The 20,167-nt window shown below is 36.9% G+C and overlaps 1 protein-coding gene across 5 annotated transcripts in view; it reads left to right on the top strand.

Moving 5' to 3' along the window:
• Window positions 1-19,545, top strand: part of IL13RA2 (interleukin 13 receptor subunit alpha 2) — a 59,099-nt gene extending 39,554 nt beyond the window's left edge. For all 5 annotated transcript variants that reach the window (XM_055339058.1, XM_055339053.1, XM_055339054.1 and 2 more), the window contains 5 exons: window positions 1,417-1,601; window positions 2,899-3,044; window positions 4,391-4,535; window positions 18,187-18,302; window positions 19,081-19,545. In XM_055339058.1, the coding sequence (XP_055195033.1) occupies window positions 1,417-1,601; window positions 2,899-3,044; window positions 4,391-4,535; window positions 18,187-18,302; window positions 19,081-19,131 (643 nt within the window). In that variant the 3' untranslated portion in view covers window positions 19,132-19,545. The remainder of the gene's footprint in view (window positions 1-1,416; window positions 1,602-2,898; window positions 3,045-4,390; window positions 4,536-18,186; window positions 18,303-19,080) is intronic.
• The last annotated feature ends 622 nt before the right edge of the window (window positions 19,546-20,167 follow it).

Here is a 20,167-nt window from a genome sequence, read left to right as displayed (position 1 = left end):
AGTGGTCTTGGGCAAGCAGTTTTCCTTTCTGGAGTCTCAGTTTCTTCATCTGGCATTGGCTGGGTCTATTTCTATGGTCTGATTTATTTGTTCAATAATTCCACAAATATTAAGCAATTATTAACTGCCAGACACTGTTCTAGATAAAAAGGCCAAAAGTATGAATAAGACAAAGTCTCTGCCCTCTTATACATTGTAGTTCATATTTAACATAGCTTTATCCTCATCTTAATAGTGAGAGATAAATATTGACATCTTAGAAACTGGAAAATAAGGGTACTATGAGGCTTCCCACTGGCACAAAGTAAATCTGGATGAAGTCAAGCCTAGAACTCAAGTCTCCCAAACTCTAATCAGGTGAACTAACCAAGAGACTATAACTTTGCAAACTCTGCCCAAAATAAATACTTGGCTACCTGAAAAGGCCAATTAAAGCTTTTTATAGAATACTTGGGTTTTCGTCTCTCTCTCTAGAACCAGTATACTGCTGGCAGCTATTGAATTTTTTAAAAAGTATATTTTCACTATCATAAAAGTCTCTTTTATCACCCCCTTCATGCAATAAATAACAACTTGGGGTGAAAAAAACAAACGACAAATGAAATACTTGGCATAAAGTGAATTCAGTAGAGTCTGGCTATTTGTATCAGTACCTGATCAGCTGCTAGATTGGCCTAATTTCAAAAGGGATTTTGTCTGCTTTTATAGATGTCACGTTTTGCATTGCAAGCTATAATTTAGGAGAGTAAACCAGGCATTTTGTTTTGAAAATCAGTAGAGAAATCCACTCTAATTCCCATTAACTTTATTACTGGAAAGAGGTTAACTTTTGATGATATGACAACATTTCTTGTCTAGGAGAATGGGAAATTAGATATTTACTTGCCAGACAGCTCTTTTTCTTTTTGACCCCTCTGTTAGCTTTTCTGAGGCTTATCTCTTGATGTGTGTTGTATTTTCAGAGGACTTTGATTTATTTTATTAAACATAACAATATTTTGTAAGTCTGCTTCTAGTTCTGCTTTCTTGTAATATAAGTTCTCCAGTACAATATAAAAAATGCAGTATCACCGAGCATAATCTATACAAACCCCTACTTCTCTTAATAGAAATATTATTCTTTGATTCACAAATCCTGTGAGCAAGTAAACATAACCTAAGTACATGCCCTGTCTTTGATATTTTGTAAAGACTCCTACCAAGTCGTAATCTCCTTGAAATTATGGACTATGTCTGCCTTCTAAACTGTTGTATCCCTAGCACATAACATAGGATTTGGCACAGAGTTGGTGCTCAATAAATGTTGCATGTTATTATTTTTTTTAATCACTTGGTATCTTAAGATAATTGAAAATTGAATACAATCATACTTTAAGATATTGGTAAGCACAATTCTTACAATACCTCTTTTTACAGGTATGAGGGCTTGGACCATTCAGCAGAGTGTACTGATTACATCAAGGTTAATGGAAAAAATATGGGATGCAGGTTTCCCTATTTGGAGTCATCAGACTATAAAGATTTCTATATCTGTGTTAATGGGTCATCAGAATCCCAGCCTATCAGACCCAGCTATTTTATTTTTCAGCTTCAAAATATAGGTGAGTTCAACAACTTCAAGATGTTTCTAGTTTAGGCTATTCACAACCACATGGAAGAGAAGAGATAGAGACAGAGATATAGAAAAATTTGTGGAAATGCAAAGCCAGAAAAATGAGGGCCAATAGAGCATATGAAGAAACTCTTATTAAAAATAAAAGTACAGGGATCCCTGGGTGGCTCAGCGGTTTGGCGCCTGCCTTTGGCCCAGAGCAGGGTCCTGGAGACCCGGGATCGAGTCCCACGTCGGGCTCCCGGCATGGAGCCTGCCTCTCCCCCCTCCTGTGTCTCTGCCTCTCTCTATACATATATATATCTATCATGAATAAATAAATAAATAGATCTTTAAAAAAATAAAAATAAAAGTACAGAGGAATGCCTGGGTGACTCAGTGGTTGAGCGTCTGCTTTTGGCTTGGGGCATGATCCTGGAGTTCTGGTATCAAGTCCCAGGTCAGGCTCCCTACATGGAGCCTGCTTCTCCCTCTGCCTGTGTCTCTGCCTCTCTCTCGGTGTCTCTCATGATTAATAAATAAAATCTTTAAAAAAAATAAAAAATAAAAGTACAGGAATAAGGAATTGAATGAAGAATAAGTCTTTTTAGAATTTTTATTTAGAATTTACAATTTATTCCACAGCTTCAAAGAGTTGGTCTGCTATAAAGTATTTTTGTCTAGTGTTAATGTTGGAGCAATTATAGAATCACTTATCTCGATATCTCAATAGGCAAATGGTTGGATATTCTGAGTCTGAGTTCCTGGTTCTAACAGTTATAATAATGACAAGTTTCAGAGTCTGCTATACCTGGATTTGAATCTTGGATTTACCACTTTCTAGCTGTATGACTTTGGGCAAGTTATGTTTCATTTCTGTTTCAATGTCCTTATCAGTAAAATGAGGATAATAGAGGATACGTCATAGGTTTCTTGTGAGACATGAGTGAGTTTATGTGACATCCCTGGTTTGGTGCCTGACACATCATAAGCTTTAAATGAGAGTTAGCTATTGATAAAATAGTAGTAGTAATGGTTGTGACAGTTGTTCCTAATGCAAGCAAGTGGAAAAATGACCGTAATGATTTGGATCTTCTAACTTTTCTCTTGGACTTAAATATTTGTGAATATGTAAATTATCAAAATTTAATTTCCAAAATAACCAAGTTTCTCAATAAACTAATCTTGGTTTTGAACCACTCTATTTATCTTAGAGGCTTCTCTTACTAGGTGTTCCTAGCTTTTTATAATAGCTACTGCTAAACTTAATAACTTCCATGTTGAAATGGCTTCTTTTTGCTTTTTAGTTAAACCTTTGCCACCAGACTACCTTAGTCTTACTGTGAAGAATTCAGAGGAAATTAACCTGAAATGGAACATGCCTAAAGGACCCATTCCAGCCAAATGCTTAATTTATGAAATTGAATTCACAGAAGATGATACTACTTGGGTGGTATGAACATTGCATTTATTTGGAGAAATCATAAACATAACCTTTTTTAAATTTATTTTTTAAACATAGCCTTTTTAATAAAATAAGCAAACATGAGAACCAAAATCAGTTTCTATCTATATGAGGAATAGAATGACATGTATCTTAGTTTAATTTCCAGAAAACCATATAGCTTAGGAGACAAAAGAAAGATTCTTGCTTATAGTCTGAAGGCATAATTAATGATACCAATTTTAAAGCTACATTAGGACTTCAGAGATAATATTGTCATTTGTTTCTAATAATGTGCCAATAAATTAAAGTTGCCAAGTGCAAGTATGAGATGGATTACGACGAAACCTTAGGTGAGAAGAGAAGAAAAGAAAAGAAAAAGGAAAACCACTTATTGAGGAACAAACATCAGGTCAGAATTAGGCTCTGACAGGGCTACTTGCATTGCTTATAATGCAGAAGAGGGGCTGGTGGTGGGGGGTAGGTAATGATTAAAGACTCATTACCACCCAGCGACAACACTGTGATGATGCCTTTAGCCCCACATTGCTTTTGTTAATTTTATTCACTGATTTCCAACTTAGGAAGTGGTGGAGACATGTAGGTGAGCCATTAGTTCTAATCAATTTCATATACAGATGAGGAAACTGGGAGCTGAATTGATTTACAAATTACCCAGTTATTCCCGGTCCACTATATTATGCTGGTTCCCAAGAAGTTACAACAAAAGAGAAGCTGTTATTTTGGATGAGAATCACTGTTCAGTTCTTTGAAAAGCAAAACTGAAGCAATTTTTTTTTTCTCCATTGAGATCATCCAGCCTTGTGTATTCTCATATCTGAAGAAGTTTCATGCTAAGCCCTGAGCACTATTACACAGCTTTTGTGGCAGTAAACCAAAATAAGAATAAAGAGGAAAAAAGGCTTTATGTGTATGAACTCTATAGTTTCCATAGAAGTAACATTCACATGATGGCTCTTTTTGCTAACAGTATATGTGGCATTTTCCAGTTTATGGAATCTGAGAAATTTAACACTAATCCAAATACTGGTATTATTAACACTAAAGACATCTAGGCATTTTGCCCTGTCACACATGCCCTTTACTACAGGTGATCCATTATCCATTATAATAGAAAAAAATTATAATATAGATAAGGAAGGGAAGAAAAAACTGAAAAAATTCCCCACCATACAGAGAGATAATCACTGTCAAGATTTTGGTATATACCTTTCTAGTCATTTGATATGTATATTTTATGCAACAAAATTCACTATGAAGTGACAAATCAAATGGGATCTATCTAGCTACAATTAGATCAAATGATGGCATCTTATTTTTCACTTGGCTTTCAGACTACCACAGTTGAGAATGAGATACAAATCACAAGAACATCAAATGAAAGCCAAAAATTATGCTTTATGGTAAGAAGTAAAGTGAATATTTATTGCTCAGATGATGGAATCTGGAGTGAGTGGAGTGATGAACAATGCTGGAAAGGTATGAGTTAAGAACAGTAACTAAATAGCTATTTGCTAGCAAATTTATTTTCTTTCAGTATATTTTGTAATTGTGGAAATCAAATGCTCTTGCATATAGTCTATAAATAGAAAGTAAATTAGCAAGCACCTCAAAAATAGATTTATAGAAAATCTAATATTCAGTTTTAACTAGGAGTAAACGAGTTTATGTAAGAATCTTATAGAGGCCTCGTTGCGCAACGGTAGTGCATCTGACTCCAAGAATCTTTTTTTTTAATAATAAATTTATTTTTTATTGGTGTTCAATTTGCCAACATACAGAATAACACCCAGTGCTCATCCCGTCAAGTGCCCCCGTCAGTGCCTGCCATCCAGTCACCCCCACCCCCTCGCCCTCCTCCCATTCCACCACCCCTAGTTGGTTTCCCAGAGTTAGGTGACTCCAAGAATCTTATAGTTGTTTCATGAACATTCTTATTTTTCTGGCTCTTGGTAAAGAGAATATGCTAGTTCTTTTTTTGGGAAGCACATTTTATTCAATATTTTTCTAGGCTCTGAATTCTCAAGAGAACAGAAATCTTAAAGCAAGGATAGGGTCATCATAAACTTGTTTTTGAATGTGTAGTACTGTGCGTTTTTAAAATTAACATACCATCATTAGTAAAAACATATTCCATTCACTTCCAATTCTGATTTAAAGTGACTTATGATGGGGTGCCTGGGTGGCTCAGTTGGTTAAGCATCTGCCTTCAGCTCAAGTCATGATCCCAGGGTCCTTGGATCCAGCCTTATGTTGGGCCCACTACTCAGTGGGGAGTCTGCTTCTCCCTCTGCTGCTCCCCTTGCTCATGCTCGCTCTCTCTCATATAAATAAAATCTTTAAGAAAATAAAATTAAAAAATAGTGACTTATGATAAAAAAGATATATTTAAATTAAATAATAATATAAACTAAAAAAGCTTTGAGAGTGATGCAAAATATTATTATGCTTTATAGCATACTAGCTTTATCAACAGAAATTACTTTTTTTTTAATTTAAAGATTTATTTACTCAGAGAGAGAGAGAGAGAGAGAGAGAAAGGCAGAGACACAGGCAGAGGGAGAAGCAGGCTCCATGCAGGAAGCCCGACGTTGGACTCGATCCCGGGTCTCCAGGATCACACCCCAGGCTGCAGGAGGCGCCAAACCGCTGCGCCACCGGGGCTGCCCTCAACAGAAATTACTAATAATTGTTCAAAAGTGAAGGAAATTAACTCAGCATTGCTCTTTCAGGTATATAGATATGTAAATACATATATGGATATAGATACAGATAGATACTAGTGTCTGTCAATCATTCATCTCTTTTCCTATTGTTCCATTATAATAGAATCCCTGTTTGTTACCCTCCTATTATATCGATATAATATATCGTTCTCTTTCATTCATCAAATTTTTATAAAGCACCTAATATGTGCCAGATTTTTTCAGGCATTGGAGACTCTGGAACTGACACTGAAAAAATCATGCCCTGAATTGTATATTATCATTAGTCAGTGCATAGTTTAAAGTGGATACGTTTTTTTGCCACATGCTCAAAATAATACATCCTTTAGTGTATATTACATACAATCTTAACTGCAATATTGATGACTGAGATTTCTTTTGCCCTGAGGGATATCTCTTGGTAGAATCTTAATCATTGAGATTAGGAACAAAGAATTTCCTGAGACACATGTAGTTCTTAGCTCTTTAGGAGATTTCCTTATTGATGTTTCAAGCAATAGAAATATAGGACAATACTTTTTTATGGAAATGAAAATAGATCTTCTTTAGGATTGACTCTGCATGTAGGGAAAGCAACTTGAACCTCCAGAAAGAAGCCTGCTTTCCCACTGCTAATTTTGTATGCCAGAAAGCTTACATCATTAGTCATTTCTCTGGATTATATACTTGCATATCTTAGTTGAACATATGAATTTGTTAATTTTTTAGTAGAAAATAAAATCCTGGGCAGCCCCGGTGGTTCAGCGGTTTAGTGCTGCCTGCAGCCCGGGGTGTGATCCTGGAGTTCCGGGATCGAGTCCCACATTGGGCTCCCTGCATGGAGCCTGCTTCTCCCTCTGCCTGTGTCTCTGCCTCTCTCTCTCTCTCTGTCATGAATAAATAAATAAAATCTTAAAAAAAAAGAAAAAGAAAAAGAAAAGAAGATCCTAAGGGAACAGGACAAAGAAAAAGGTGGACTTGAGGGTAGGTTTGAGTGTAGGTAATGGACCTAGGACTCAAGATCCTCTGTAGTCCTTCAAAATGAATGGAAGATACTGGTTTGGAAGGACAAGGTTTGTCTACTTTTTAAGTTTGTCTAATGATTGCTCATTTCTTGCAATGCAAAAGAACCATTAATGCTTTATGCTAAAAGAAAAGAAAAACAACCTCATCTCATTTAGTCTCTAAAATGTTAGACAACTTTAAAAACATGACTTTTAGGGGAACCTGGGTGGCTCAGTTCATTAAGTGTCTGCCTTCTGCTCATGTCATGATCCTGGGGTCCTGGGATGAAGCCCTGTATCAAGCTCCTTGTTTAGCAGGGAGCCTGCTACCCCCACTGCTAGTGCTCTCTTGCTCCCTCTCTCTGTGTCAAATAAATAAATAAAATCTTAAAAAAAAAAAAAAAAAAAAGACCTTTAGGGCAGCCCGGGTGGCTCAGCGGTTTAGTGCCACCTTCAGTCCAGGGCCTGATCTCGGAGACCTGGGATCGAGTCCCACATCAGGCTCCCTGTATGGAGCCTGCTTCTCCCTCTGCCTGTGTCTCTGCGTCTCTCTCTCTCTGTCTCTCATAAATAAATAAATACAATCTTAAAAAAAAAAATGACCTTTAAAGACAAACTCCATTGGGACACCTGGGCGGCTTAGTGGTTGAGCATCTGCCTTCGGCTCATGGGCTGATCCCAGGGTTTGGGGATGGAGTCCCACATCGGGCTCCTTGCAGAGAGCCTGCTTCTGCTTCTCCCTCTGCCTGTGTCTCAGCCTCTCTGTGTATCTCTCATGAATAAACAAAATCCTTAAAAAATAAATAAATAAATAAAGACTAGCTCCATTATTCACACAGGGACTTTTATAAAGACCAGTGTAGGGGAGGAAATATTTTACTTCTACCCTTCTAGGTTCTTTGGCTGGTCTAATAATTCACACAAGACAGACCAACAGAAGAAAAACTAATTTTGTGTACAGCAACCCATAAAAATATGAGACTCAAGGGTAAGTAGAGCAGTCACTGCTTACTATATGCCATCATGAATTAAGGAATGGGACAGGGGCCTGGAGTTTCAAAGGGGAATAGAACTCACAGGACAATAAGAAAAGCAGCTGTTTGGTAATTAGATATTTGCCCTACCAGGAAGATGGGTCATTGAGATGAATGTTTCTTTGGTAATAGACCAAAGTGACTCTCTGAGTCAGGCCCACTATTTAAATTCTTTAGGTAGTTAAGAGAGAGGTAAATGTTTTTTCTAAAGACTGCTGGGTCTTGAATGTCTTCAGCTCAAAATAATCCACATGCCAAAGTGGCACATTTTGGTTCATGTATTCTGCTCCTTTTCAGTCTTGCCTTTGAAACTTCCCTAAGAAGTTTCTCAGCCCAGAGACAGTTTAGTTACGCAGTTGTGTCTCACTTCAAGAGTTGGTGATGTGGGCAGGCTCCAGAAGTTAGGTCTATAATGCAAGCAATCAGGTATTTAAGAAGAGGCACTTCTGTGGAAACAAACAAAAAATGGTTAGTAATAGGGGCAGATTATGATTTCAGTTTCTGACTTCTTTGTTTTTTAAGATTTTATTTATTTATTTGAGAGAGCAGGGGGGAGGGAGAGGCAGAGGGAGCCACAGACTCCCCACTGAGCAGGGAGTCTGTTGGGATGTGGGGCTTGATCCCAGGACCCTGACTTCTGAAGGCAACCAACCAGTCAAGAAGTTTTCTAGATGTACTGTTTAACTCATCTTTAGATGGACCAAGAGCAGGAAGTGGCAGTCTGATAGATTTTCCTAGTTTGCAGTTTGAATGTCTCTAGTGATCTTTCTCAGTAGCCCACACTGTTATAGGCACAAAGATTGTCTATAAATGAGCTGTTGTGGTGATTTCTTTGAAGTTTATATGAAGTTGTTTAGCTTTAGCTTGCATGGCTTCCAGAAAGGGGATTTTTTACTTCTCATTGATTCCATGTCAGAAGAGTAGAAGAACTTTGGAAATCTTAGTTTGGAGGGTTGTAATTATATATGGAAGGAAACTAGAAGAGTTCAGTATATAGCCCATTTTATAGATAGAAAAGAAAACCTCAGAGGTAATTAACAGTACAATAATTGGATATCCACAAAGGTGTATTACTAAAACAGTTTCCTTTCTATAGTCAAATCCAGTTTATAAAGAGAACCATAGTAAGAAAAATGTGTTTGCAAAATCTAGTTTCAATAAACTTGGCCTGATTATTTACATAAGTGCAACAAGAATAGTGATTGATGATACAGGCTCCTAAATCTGCTTTGCTGGAACTTTTCTTTTCTTTTTTTTTTTTTTTTTTTATAAACATCCTTTTTTTAAAGATTTTTATTTATTTATGATAGTCACACACAGAGAGAGAGAGAGAGGCAGAGACATAGGCAGAGGGAGAAGCAGGCTCCATGCACCGGGAGCCCGATATAGGATTCGATCCCGGGTCTCCAGGATCGCGCCCTGAGCCAAAGGCAGGTGCCAAACCGCTGCGCCACCCAGGGATCCTGCTGGAACTTTTCATAGGGAATCTCAGATTGGATTTTTAAAAGCCTTTGAAGGCTAAGAAGCCAAGCTGAATTCTTGTCGTTAGACTTGGCTTACACTACCTATAGATTTGGGTGAATTCCTCTCTTCTTGAGGTTCCTCAGATTTTCTCACATTCCTGATCCTGCCAGGAAGCGACCTGACAAGAAGGCACCAGGCTGATTTTTTCCAAGGGCTTAATTATTGCCCCCATAAAGCTCACCTTAGTTCCTGAAGACTGGTGATATCTGGTTGAGTCTATGTAGATGTCTCTCAAATATGACATTCCAGTCAAAGCCCTAGTAATATAACCAATGTTTTCAGTTGTGTCCTGTTAACAAGGAGAACAGCTTCTTATTAAACTTAAACAAATATTGCCATGAAATAAGAATTCTCACTCCAAATTCTGGAGGGATCAGGTAGGGAGGAAAGTTGTTCCATCTTTGTTCACAAAGATACACTTTACCAAGTTGCTCTAAGATGTAGGTACTTAAGAGAAAAAAGTTTCCTTGAATCTGGAAAAAGAAACCATTAAAAAAAAAAGCAAAGTTTCAAACAAAATATTTTAGAAATTATAATTACCCTCATCAGTTTCACTGAGTGCCATGTGATTAATTCTTATTCTGCTTTAATCCAGGGTTTTCAGTAGTTCTGGAAATTCTTACTCTGTTCAATTTTATGATCTTAAAGTTATCAGAAACTTGTGCTTGTCAAAAGTGCTTTCCTTAAATCTTTTTGAAGATATAGTACTTTTCAAATACTTTTGAACACTTTTTCAAAAGTGTATGGGTAAAACAATAACTGTAAATAAAAAAGTTTTAAAAAATACTTATTATTAAAGATCTGATGAAAATTCATTTCAATGGAAGTGACAAGGAAATTTGGTTATTTATGTAACATACAACATTTTAAGACAGTAACTGGAATTATGTCTAACAATCATTATACCAAACATGCCACATTTCTAGGAATTTCACATAATTTTGAAACACTTATATTACTACTGTATCCACACAAATATAATCTAAGAAGCTTTAGCATCACTTATTTGACAATGCTTCCCATGTAATTTAACATAGCAAACAAGCCTAATTAGTTTGATATCTCACTTTTTGTAAGGAGAGAGAACATAACTTTTGAGATGTTCCAGGGACTCTCTAGAAAATACCCAAGTTCTAAATCAAAAGGACTTCATTTGGAATTTGATTATAGGAAATTTGTCAAAAATATAAAAAAGTTTGGACATGACTAAAAAAGGATCACATATCACTATGAAACAATATTTATTTATTTGACCAAAGTGACAAAAGATTTCAAAGGCAAGTACAGAAGGTTACATGGTTATTAGTAAAACTTTGCTCTTTCAGTATTGAGGAGATTCAGTTTTCTTAACTGTCAAAGACCAGACATGAAGCTCAGGAAATTACTTTGATAAAACAGAAAATCTTTACTTTCTAGGCAGACTACTTAAAAGTTAAGGAAAAACCTTTGACAATCTCTTATCAGTAGCAGACCAATAGTCCAAGAAAATTTTGTCCTTTTAACAGATAAAAGAAAATTAAGTTCCAGTTTTATGTAAGTACATGACTGATTTTAAAGCTTCATTTTATAACTCTTATAATAAATTAATTCTATTTTAGCTAACTTGAGCACAAAAAGTAGGATTCTTTTTCTCTTTTTTTCCCAATTTTCTATATAACTTGTCCTTTATTTTCTTCTTTCTTCTTCTGAAACAACCAGTTTCACTTTAGGATAAAACTACTTTCTTTCTCCTAAACAAAAAATACATCTCCATACCTCATAACCTCTCTTACCAAAAATATATATTGTACTTTCCTTATATACAGAGATATTTTCCTTATTATTTCTAGCAGCTCTATTTTTTATTTAAAGATTTTATTTATTTATGAGATAACACAGAGAGAAAGGCAAAGACATAGGCAGAGGGAGAAGCAGGCACCCTGCAGGGAGCCTGATGTGGGACTCGATCCCAGGACCCCAGGATCATGACTTGAGCCAAAGGCAAATGCTCAACCACTGATCCGTGCAGGTGCCCCTCTAGCAGCTTTAGTTACATTAATTAATTAGAATTCTTAACCTTTAGAAATCTTAATTTATAGTGAAACTAAGAAGTAAGCAATTGTAAACTGTTATGCCAGTATTCTTTAGATTGGAAAATTTATGAATACATTTCATAATTTCTAGAAACATGTTTCTTCACAATATAGTCTTTCAGTATGACACAAGACATGTTTACCAACAGACCCAAATATCTTAGTTTCTTTGTAATAGTATTTTTTAATTAATTTTTTAAAGATTTTATTTATTTATTCATGAGAGATACAGAGAGAGAGGCAGAGACACAGGCAGAAGGAGAAGCAGACTCCATGCAGGGAGCCGGATGTGGGACTCGATCCCTGATCTGCAGGATCACAGCCCAGGCTGAAGGTGGCGCTAAACCACTGAGCCACCAGGGCTGCCCTGTAATAGTGTGTGGTTTTTTATTTTATTTTATTTTATTTATTTATTCATGAGAGATACACACAGAGAGAGAGGCAGAGACACAGGCAGAGGGAGAAGCAGGCTCCATGGAGGGAGCCTGATGTGGGACTCGATCCCAGAACTCCAGGATCATGCCCTGGGCCGAAGGTAGGCACTAAACCGCTGAGCCACCCAGGGATCCCCCTGTAATAGTGTTTTTTTGTTTTTGTTTTTTTTTTTAAGATTTTATTTATTTATTCATGAGACACACACACACACAGAGAGAGGCAGAGACACAGGCAGAGGGAGAAGCAGGCTTCATGCAGGACGCCCGATATGGGACTTGATCCTGGGTCTCCAGGATCACACCCTGGGCTGAAGGCGGTGCTAAACCACTGAGCCACCCGGGCTGCCCTGTAATAGTGTTTTAAATAGAAATTCAACTGTGTAAATTTTTTTTTAAAATTTTTATTTACTTATGATAGGCACACAGTGAGAGAGAGAGAGGCAGAGACACAGGCAGAGAGAGAAGCAGGCTTCATGCACCGGGAGCCTGACGTGGGATTCGATCCCGAATCTCCAGGATCGTGCCCTGGGCCAAAGGCAGGCGCTAAACCGCTGAGCCACCCAGGGATCCCTCAGCTGTGTAAATTTGAAGATCTAATTGGCTTTATGTAAGGTTTATAAATTGAGCAGCATCCCACTTAGCAAATAGGAAGGAGCCCTGAGGGGCTGTATGAAATGGAAGGCTTTTATAGGCAGAATGGGGAAAATCATGGATTATTTTAGGCAAGGTCACCTTCCTTTATGGAATGAAAGGGGTCAAGGGTTTACCAATCACTTACCTTACTAGTGCTGATCAGGTAGTGCCAGACTGAATGTATAAAGGTCATGTCCCTGACAGAATGCTAAAATTGCAATTAAGTTATAGATTAAGTCTTAGTTTGCTGGTGCAGGGCTTAGCACAAGTGACTCCACTTTGAGCCTATTGTCTTTTTTTTTTTAACAAAAGGAAGAAAGAAGTAGATAAGCCTATGTTCAGTAATTAATGTTTTAGCATTTTATCTTATTTAAAAATGATCTTTATGACTGTATTATGGTCATTTAACTTAGCAAAACTTTAAGGTTTTAGATTACCAAAAAGATTTAGGGAAACTAAAAATTTCACCTAAAATCTCTTATTTCATAAATATCTAATTCACTTGTTCTCAATAATTATGTTTAGATTACTCACAAAAACTTTTTTTTTTATTACTCACAAAAACTTGATGAGACATTGAACAAAGTCAGACATCATCCCAAGCTATTTTTTCTTGCTGACAAATTTTGTAAGAGATAACATAAACTCTTTTGAGGTTTAATAAGCCTTGGTAGAATAAAAGCATTATGTTTAATCCTTGTATCTCTAAAGACATGCCTGTTTTAATTAAACCAACAAATTTAAAGTAGCTTTAATACCAAACATTTTCCCAGATCATGTAAACCTGAAATTCATTTGGGTTAGTTTCTATTATATTTCTGAGACTTCAGTTTATATAAATGTTTAATTTTCTTTACAAAGTAATTTTGGCAGCACTATTCAAAGGCAGACAAATACCATACAATACATATATATAAACACATATAAACAGAGGCACCTGGGTGGCTCAGTCAGTTAAGCATCTGACCTGTGCAGGTCATGAGCTCAGGGGCCTGGGATCAAACCCTGGTAGAGCTCCACGTTCAGCAGGAAGTCTGCTTCTGCTTCTCCTTCTACCCCTCCCCCCACTTGTGAGTGCAGGCTCTCTCCCCTTAAAATAAATAAATCTTCAAAAAAATAAACACACATAAGCATACAGACATAAACAGAGAACTTCTAGCTTCTATTTTAAAAATCACTGCCATTGAGTCAAGTACAATAATATAAATTAATATTTGTGAGAAGCATTCATCTAAGTTTCAAATGACCTTACCCTTTTTGTGTTCTTCTGATAAGAATTACTTCTCCCTGAAGTTTGTGCTTTAAAGAGATGACCTAGATAAAAGTTAACAATTACATCTCAAAGGCACAGGGAAAGAATGCATGTTCCTCCAAGGAGGACTTTGGTTTCCTAAAGCCAGAATTTTTACAATACTTTCAAGCCTTTAGAAATAGAGGAGATTTGGAGAGTGATAAGAAGGAATAAGTGAACTTTAAACTACCTCTACAGCTGCATTTCTAGTTTTGTAAAGATTTGTAAGGAAAAGACAGTTATTCTCAATTTATCAAAGAATTGGATTGTAGCCTAAGTGACATCATAGGTTGGTCCACCCATTCAAGTACCTTATCTTCAGTCTGCTTTTTTATATCAGGGATCTTTGGAATGTTTTAGTAAATCCTTTTACAAAGGCTTCAGAAGGTTTTTCTTTCTGGGTGCCTAATTTCATTTTAGCTTAGGGAAAGAGGCCTAAAAAATTTATTTCAGGCTCTGTATATCAGCTTTCAATTTCTGACCAACTTCTGATCTACTAAAAAATTCTTTAGAATATCTTGTCAGTTTTCATCTAGGACAAACAGTATTTCTGGCAGTACTTAACCCCCAGGGGCCCCAAAGAGGATGCAAAGGTTATTACCTTCCCAAGATCCAGAGTCACTCCCAAAGATAGCCAAAAGAAAGAATCAACCACCTGCATGTCCCAAGCAGGCAGGAATCCAAGCTTGGTTCTTGGAAACAAAACAAGACAAGCAAGAAGGCATATAGCTATCTCCGGGAGAAAAAGGATCAATAACCAATGGGTCTGGATTTGGAAAGGAAGAGACAATGTGAAATTTCATCTTCCTCTCTTGATTGAGCACTATGGACAGATTTGTGAGAGCTAACTCTGGTAAAGAATTCTCACCCTTTGCTGGCTTCTGCCAGTTTTCCCAGGATGCCCTTTGCAGGCAAGGTTTTAATTAATTTTAGTTTTCATTTCCCTTGGCTGTTTAAGGGAATAACGTAGCAGTTTACCAGAAAATCCCTCAGAGTCTCATGAACTTTGGGAGGGGCCCATACGGGAACTCTCCTTCAAGGACAGATGTGAGGGCATTTGAGTTGATGTTGAAGAATTTGCATAAGGCCTTTGTAAAGTCTGTATAAAGCTTTCAAGCAAAGGCCTTTCTGAGTGTACTATTTAAACTTGGAACAATTCACCTTTGTTGTGGGGTTGGAGGGAAGCATCTCCTGTTGCTTCTATCAACCCCTGAACATTGGCCTTCAGCTGATCATTTGTAGGAGGGCCTAGGAGAAATTCTGATCTGTTTCTTCTGGAGGGGGGCAGTTTTCTCAGGGAGCCATAGGATTTACCGCTTATTTTTGATTTTTTTAAAAGATTTATTTATTTGAGAAAGAGAGAGAGCAAGTGCATAAGTGGAGGAAGAGGCCGAAGGAGAAGGAGAGGCAGACTCCCCACTGAGCAGAGAGCCTGATTTGGAGCAGGATCCCAGGATCCTGAGATCATGACCTGAGCTGAAGGCAGATACCCAACTGACTAAGCCACCTAGGCGCCCCATGATTTGTCTTTTACTTCAATATACCTACGGGTAGGAAGAATACCCCTTAGCATCTAATAAGGTCCTTGTGAGTGACAGGTTGAATGACCACTGATCTTTCCAACTCCTCTAAATTGGTATGATCTTCTGAAAGTGGAGATAAAGGGGCTTTATAATTTAAAAGATTTGCTGCTGTCCATGAGACATGAATTCTTTGTAATGAGGGTCCAGAATATACCTGGAAGGGAAATTGTATGGAAAGACCTGAAGCTGGTAGAGCCTGATTAAAAATCCCTGGAAAGTAGGGGGAATTATAAGGAATAGCAAAGGGACCCCCACCACCCTTCTTGGGTGCTTCTGCTAAAATCCCTTCCTATCTTTCAGCATTTACACAAGTAACCCATATACCCTGGTCCTGGAGATCAGGCAAGAGTATTCTCTGTATATGTTATAAGAAAAGAGAAGCTGAACTAGGCAAATGGAGCCAGATTTTGAAAAGGGGAATTTACACTAGATGTAGACTTTTAATTGTTTTTTCCACTTTTTGTTCCTTAATCTTGTTAAGGGAATCCCTAAGGCTAGCCATTATATTTTTTATGTCCATTTTTAATTGAGTTTTTCCACAGGTGTCAATAGGATGAGTGCTCTCTAAAAATATTTCAATCTAAGAAGTCCAATTCAAAATATCCATTGTCTGGCCATTGATAAGTAGGATCTATTAATCTCAAAAGTGACTCAAACCAGTAAGGTACCCCAAAGGAGAGTGCAAAAGATGCAGCCCTCACAAGATCCAGCCTAAGAAAACAGAGACCTTTATTATCACAATGAGACAATGAAGGTTGAGATGACAAAAGGGCCCTCATGGGCTGAGACCCCTTATGACAAAATTCCCCTGACAGCTGCCAGAGTCAAACAAAGAAACCTCACTCTAGACCTAGTTTAGCCTAAGTTCTGGTTTTTAAGGTGGACCTAGGCCTAACTCCAGTCAGCTCAGATCCACAGCCTGTTCAGCTGTCTACCAAATGCATACTGGTACATACACCCTTTGGTTGGCAGAATATTCTCACTGGCCATAAAGCCAAGCTCTCAAGTTCTAGAAAGGGACAAAGGGAAACAGAGGAAAAGGATCAATAGAAACCAAAAGTACTAATATCAAATCTTTACCAGATGTACTATACCTAAGGAACTTGTTCCATAAATATTTTCTCCTGCTAATCTAAATTTAGAAAAAGAGGGGCACCTGAGTGGCTCAGTGGTTGAGCATCTGCCTTTGGCTCAGGTCATGATTCCAGGATCCTGGGATCGAGTCCCGTGTCAGTTGTTCTCTGCAGGGAGCATGCTTCTTCCTCTGCTTATGTCTCTGCTTCTCTCTGTGTGTCTCTCATGAATAAATAAATAAAATCTTAAAAAAAAATAAATTTAGAAAAAGAAAAGGACTCTCACCACTCTTGCTTTCATGAGACTGTAGGCAGAGATCCGGGAGACTGACATGATAAGAATTCTTACTGGCCAGTTAAAGTTCATCCTGCTGAATACACCACTGTTGTGGAGGAAAAATGTTCCTTTTACTCTTCTAGATTCTTTGGCTGCTCTACTAATTAAAATAACATAAGACAGATTAACAATTAAACAAAATTAATTTCATAGGTACCCATGGCCCCATAGGTACCCATAGGTACCCATAGGTACCCATAGGCCCCATGGAAATATGAGACCTAAGGGCAAGTAGGGCAGTTGAGGCTTATATTCCATCTGAGCTAAGGAGTAGGATTGGGGCCTGGGACTTCAAAGGGGGAGAAGGATTAATTCACAGAACAATAAGAAGAGATGTTTGGTACAGTAGTCCCCCCTCTTATCTACAGGGGATAAGTTCTAAAACTCCGAGTGGTTGCCTAAAACCATGGAGAGTACTGAATCCTATGTTAATTGTTTTTTCCTATATCATCTATGGTAAAGTTTAATTTATAAGTAGGCATAATAAGAAATTAATAGCAATAACTAACAAATAGAACAGTTATAACAACAACTGTGATAAAAGCTATGTGAATGTGGTCTTTTGAAATACCTTATACTCACTCTTCTTTTTGTGATGATGTGAGATGATAAAATGCCTAAGTGATGAGATAAAGTGAGGTGAATGATGTAGGCATTATGACATAGCATTAGGCTACTATTGATCTTCTGATGGTACAACAGAAGGAGAATCATCTGCTTCTGGAGTATAGTTGACCACACATAAGTGAAACCATGGATGAGGATGTGTGTATGGGGGGGGGGCTACTATTGTAATTAGATGTTTGCCCTGCCATACAGATAGGTCATTCAAATAAAAGTTGTCTCTGGTAATAGTTCTCTCAGACCAGGTCCCCAAATCTAAATTCTTTTATGTAATTAAGGGAGAGGTAAACATTTTTCTTGAGTTTGCTGGGTCTCGATTGCCCTCAGCTCAAAATAATCCCCACACCAAAGTGTCAAATTTTCTGATCATGTATTCTGCTACCTGTCACCAGCTCTTGCTCACTATATAGCATTATGTGATACAATATAAACCTTTGACTTAGTAAGAGTTAAGAGATACACAAGACCTATTCACTTAACTAATATTTCATCATTTTATTCTGAAATTTCACAAGGTCAAATTTGAAATAAAATCATATCAGAAAATAAGAATTGAGCTTTAGGGAGTTGTTTTTCTAAGTGAAATGAAGAGATGTTACAGTTTAGTAAAGTAATTGTTTTATATACAAAGTACACAAATGAAAGGAATGCTGTAGGCAAACAACTATGGTATCTATGCACTAGCAAATATGACAGAAGTTACCAAGTTTTAGGTCAGCTCTTTACCAGTTACTGGTTTATTTATAAATAAATTCAGTTTCAAAAATAATTGTAAACATCTAACCCTTCCCCCTTTTTTGTGATTTTTAATCCTAGGTGACATATGGAAGGAAACCTTAGTATTTTTCTTGATACCATTTGCTTTTGTCTCAATATTTGTTTTGGTAATAACTTGCCTGCTTTTGTATAAGCAAAGGGCTTTACTGAAAACGGTAAGTTGTAAACAGTGTTTAGTTTGAGATAGTAGCTAACAAAAAATGTTCTGCATTTAGAACTGATGGACCTATGTTTTATAATTTTTTTCTGTAAACTGTGGGTGTACAATTGATGTTGAATGGATTTTGATGTCTTCAGAAAATACAGTAATTAAAAAAATTAACCCTATAAAGCTAAATTTGGAGGTGGATTTACGTTTTCTGAAATATAGGAATAACAAATGCTTTAGAATATGAAACACTATTTACTTCTAGATTAGGGAACAATATAAGGAAAGAGTTACAAGAGGAAAGCATGATTGGGAGGAAGAAAAGAGTGGTTTAGACTGGATGTAGACTGAAATATATTACTAGTATATCACAGGAAAAATCGCAAAAATTGAAAAAGATAGTGCCTGCCCTCTAAGAGCTCATACTCTATGGGGGAGATAGAATCCATAAAAAATATAACCTGCACTATGAGCTGTTTTTAGAGGATTCCTATTTGAGTTGTACAGATATTATAGAATATCAGAAGATGAAAGTCACTAAGGATTGGTGGGCTTTAAGGAGAAATTGTGACTTGGTGAAAAATATCTTAATACCAGCTCTTTTAAAGATAGAGAAATTTGAATATGTATGAAATGTTTCACTTTATTTCTCTGCTGATTGCTTTTTTATTTTTTATTTTTGAATGCTTTTTAAAAATCTATTTCTCTGAGGTACTAATCTGAGTTGAAATAGTTTGTGTTATTAATGACTATTTCTTAATAATGGAGCTCTTTTTTAATTTCAGATCTTTCATACAAAAAAAGAAGTCTTTTCTCATCAAGACACATTCTGTTGACTCAGTAACGTTCAGTCTTATGGCCAGATGTTAAATATGAGTCTTATTAAACCGAAGCTTTTCCTCAAATATTGAATAAATCTTATTTTAAAAGCATTGTTGTATTTAAATAGGCTTTAGAATACTCAGACCCTCAACTAGTAGTACATTTTCTGGATCCTATTAATAGGATTTTTTCTTCATAAACACATGGTCAGAGTGCTACACGAAGAGACGTCAAGGGTTGGGTTTGGTTCTATTCACTGATGTATTAATAGAACAATGTGATTTTATAACTTGCACTAAGCCAGAAATATTGTTGAATCTTAGAAGATGAGATTCTAATTTTTTTTTAAACTGTACTTGGGATGAATGTATTCACCATAAGTAAAGTTGTTTGGCTTTATTTTTATTTTTATTAAAGATTTTATTTATTTATTCATGAGAGACACACAGAGAGAGAGAGAGGCAGAGACACAGGCAGAGGGGGAGCAGGCCCCATGCAGGGAACCCTATGTGGGACTGGATCCCAGGTCTCCAGATCACGCCCGGGGCTGAAGGTGGCGCTAAACCACTGAGCCACCTGGGCTGCCCAGTTGTTTGGCTTTAAAAGTAACCTGAAGAGAGGATTAATAAGAAGCAAGAAGTTTTCGACACATTCATAGTCTAAATGTGCTTTACATTTCATGAAAAAGATGGAAGAAATACAATGCGTAGAAGGCTGAAAATAATGAAATGACTAAAGAAATCATATTTGAAAAATTCAGATGTCACAAATAAGCAGTAAAAGCTTGGGAGTTTTTACTCCTATACTAGTTGGCAGGCAGCATCTCCTACTTTCTGATGATGTGATTTTTTTTTGTTTTTGTTTTTGTTTTTTTTTTAAGTTCAGGGACCAAAAGGCAGAAGACTTTGAAATTGCTAAGAAGCCTTTTAAAAGTACATCCACCTTTCAGACTAATTGACTATTGACTCCTGGAGAGAATGTGACATACTAAGTATAGAGAGTTGCTTTAAAACTTTGGGAATAGGGGCAGCCCGGTGCTCAGTGGTTTAG

Source organism: Nyctereutes procyonoides, unplaced genomic scaffold (assembly GCF_905146905.1).
Source record: "Nyctereutes procyonoides isolate TBG_1078 unplaced genomic scaffold, NYPRO_anot_genome, whole genome shotgun sequence".
In the NCBI taxonomy this organism is placed as follows: Eukaryota; Metazoa; Chordata; class Mammalia; order Carnivora; family Canidae; genus Nyctereutes; species Nyctereutes procyonoides.
This window is presented reverse-complemented; position numbering and strand designations above follow the sequence as displayed.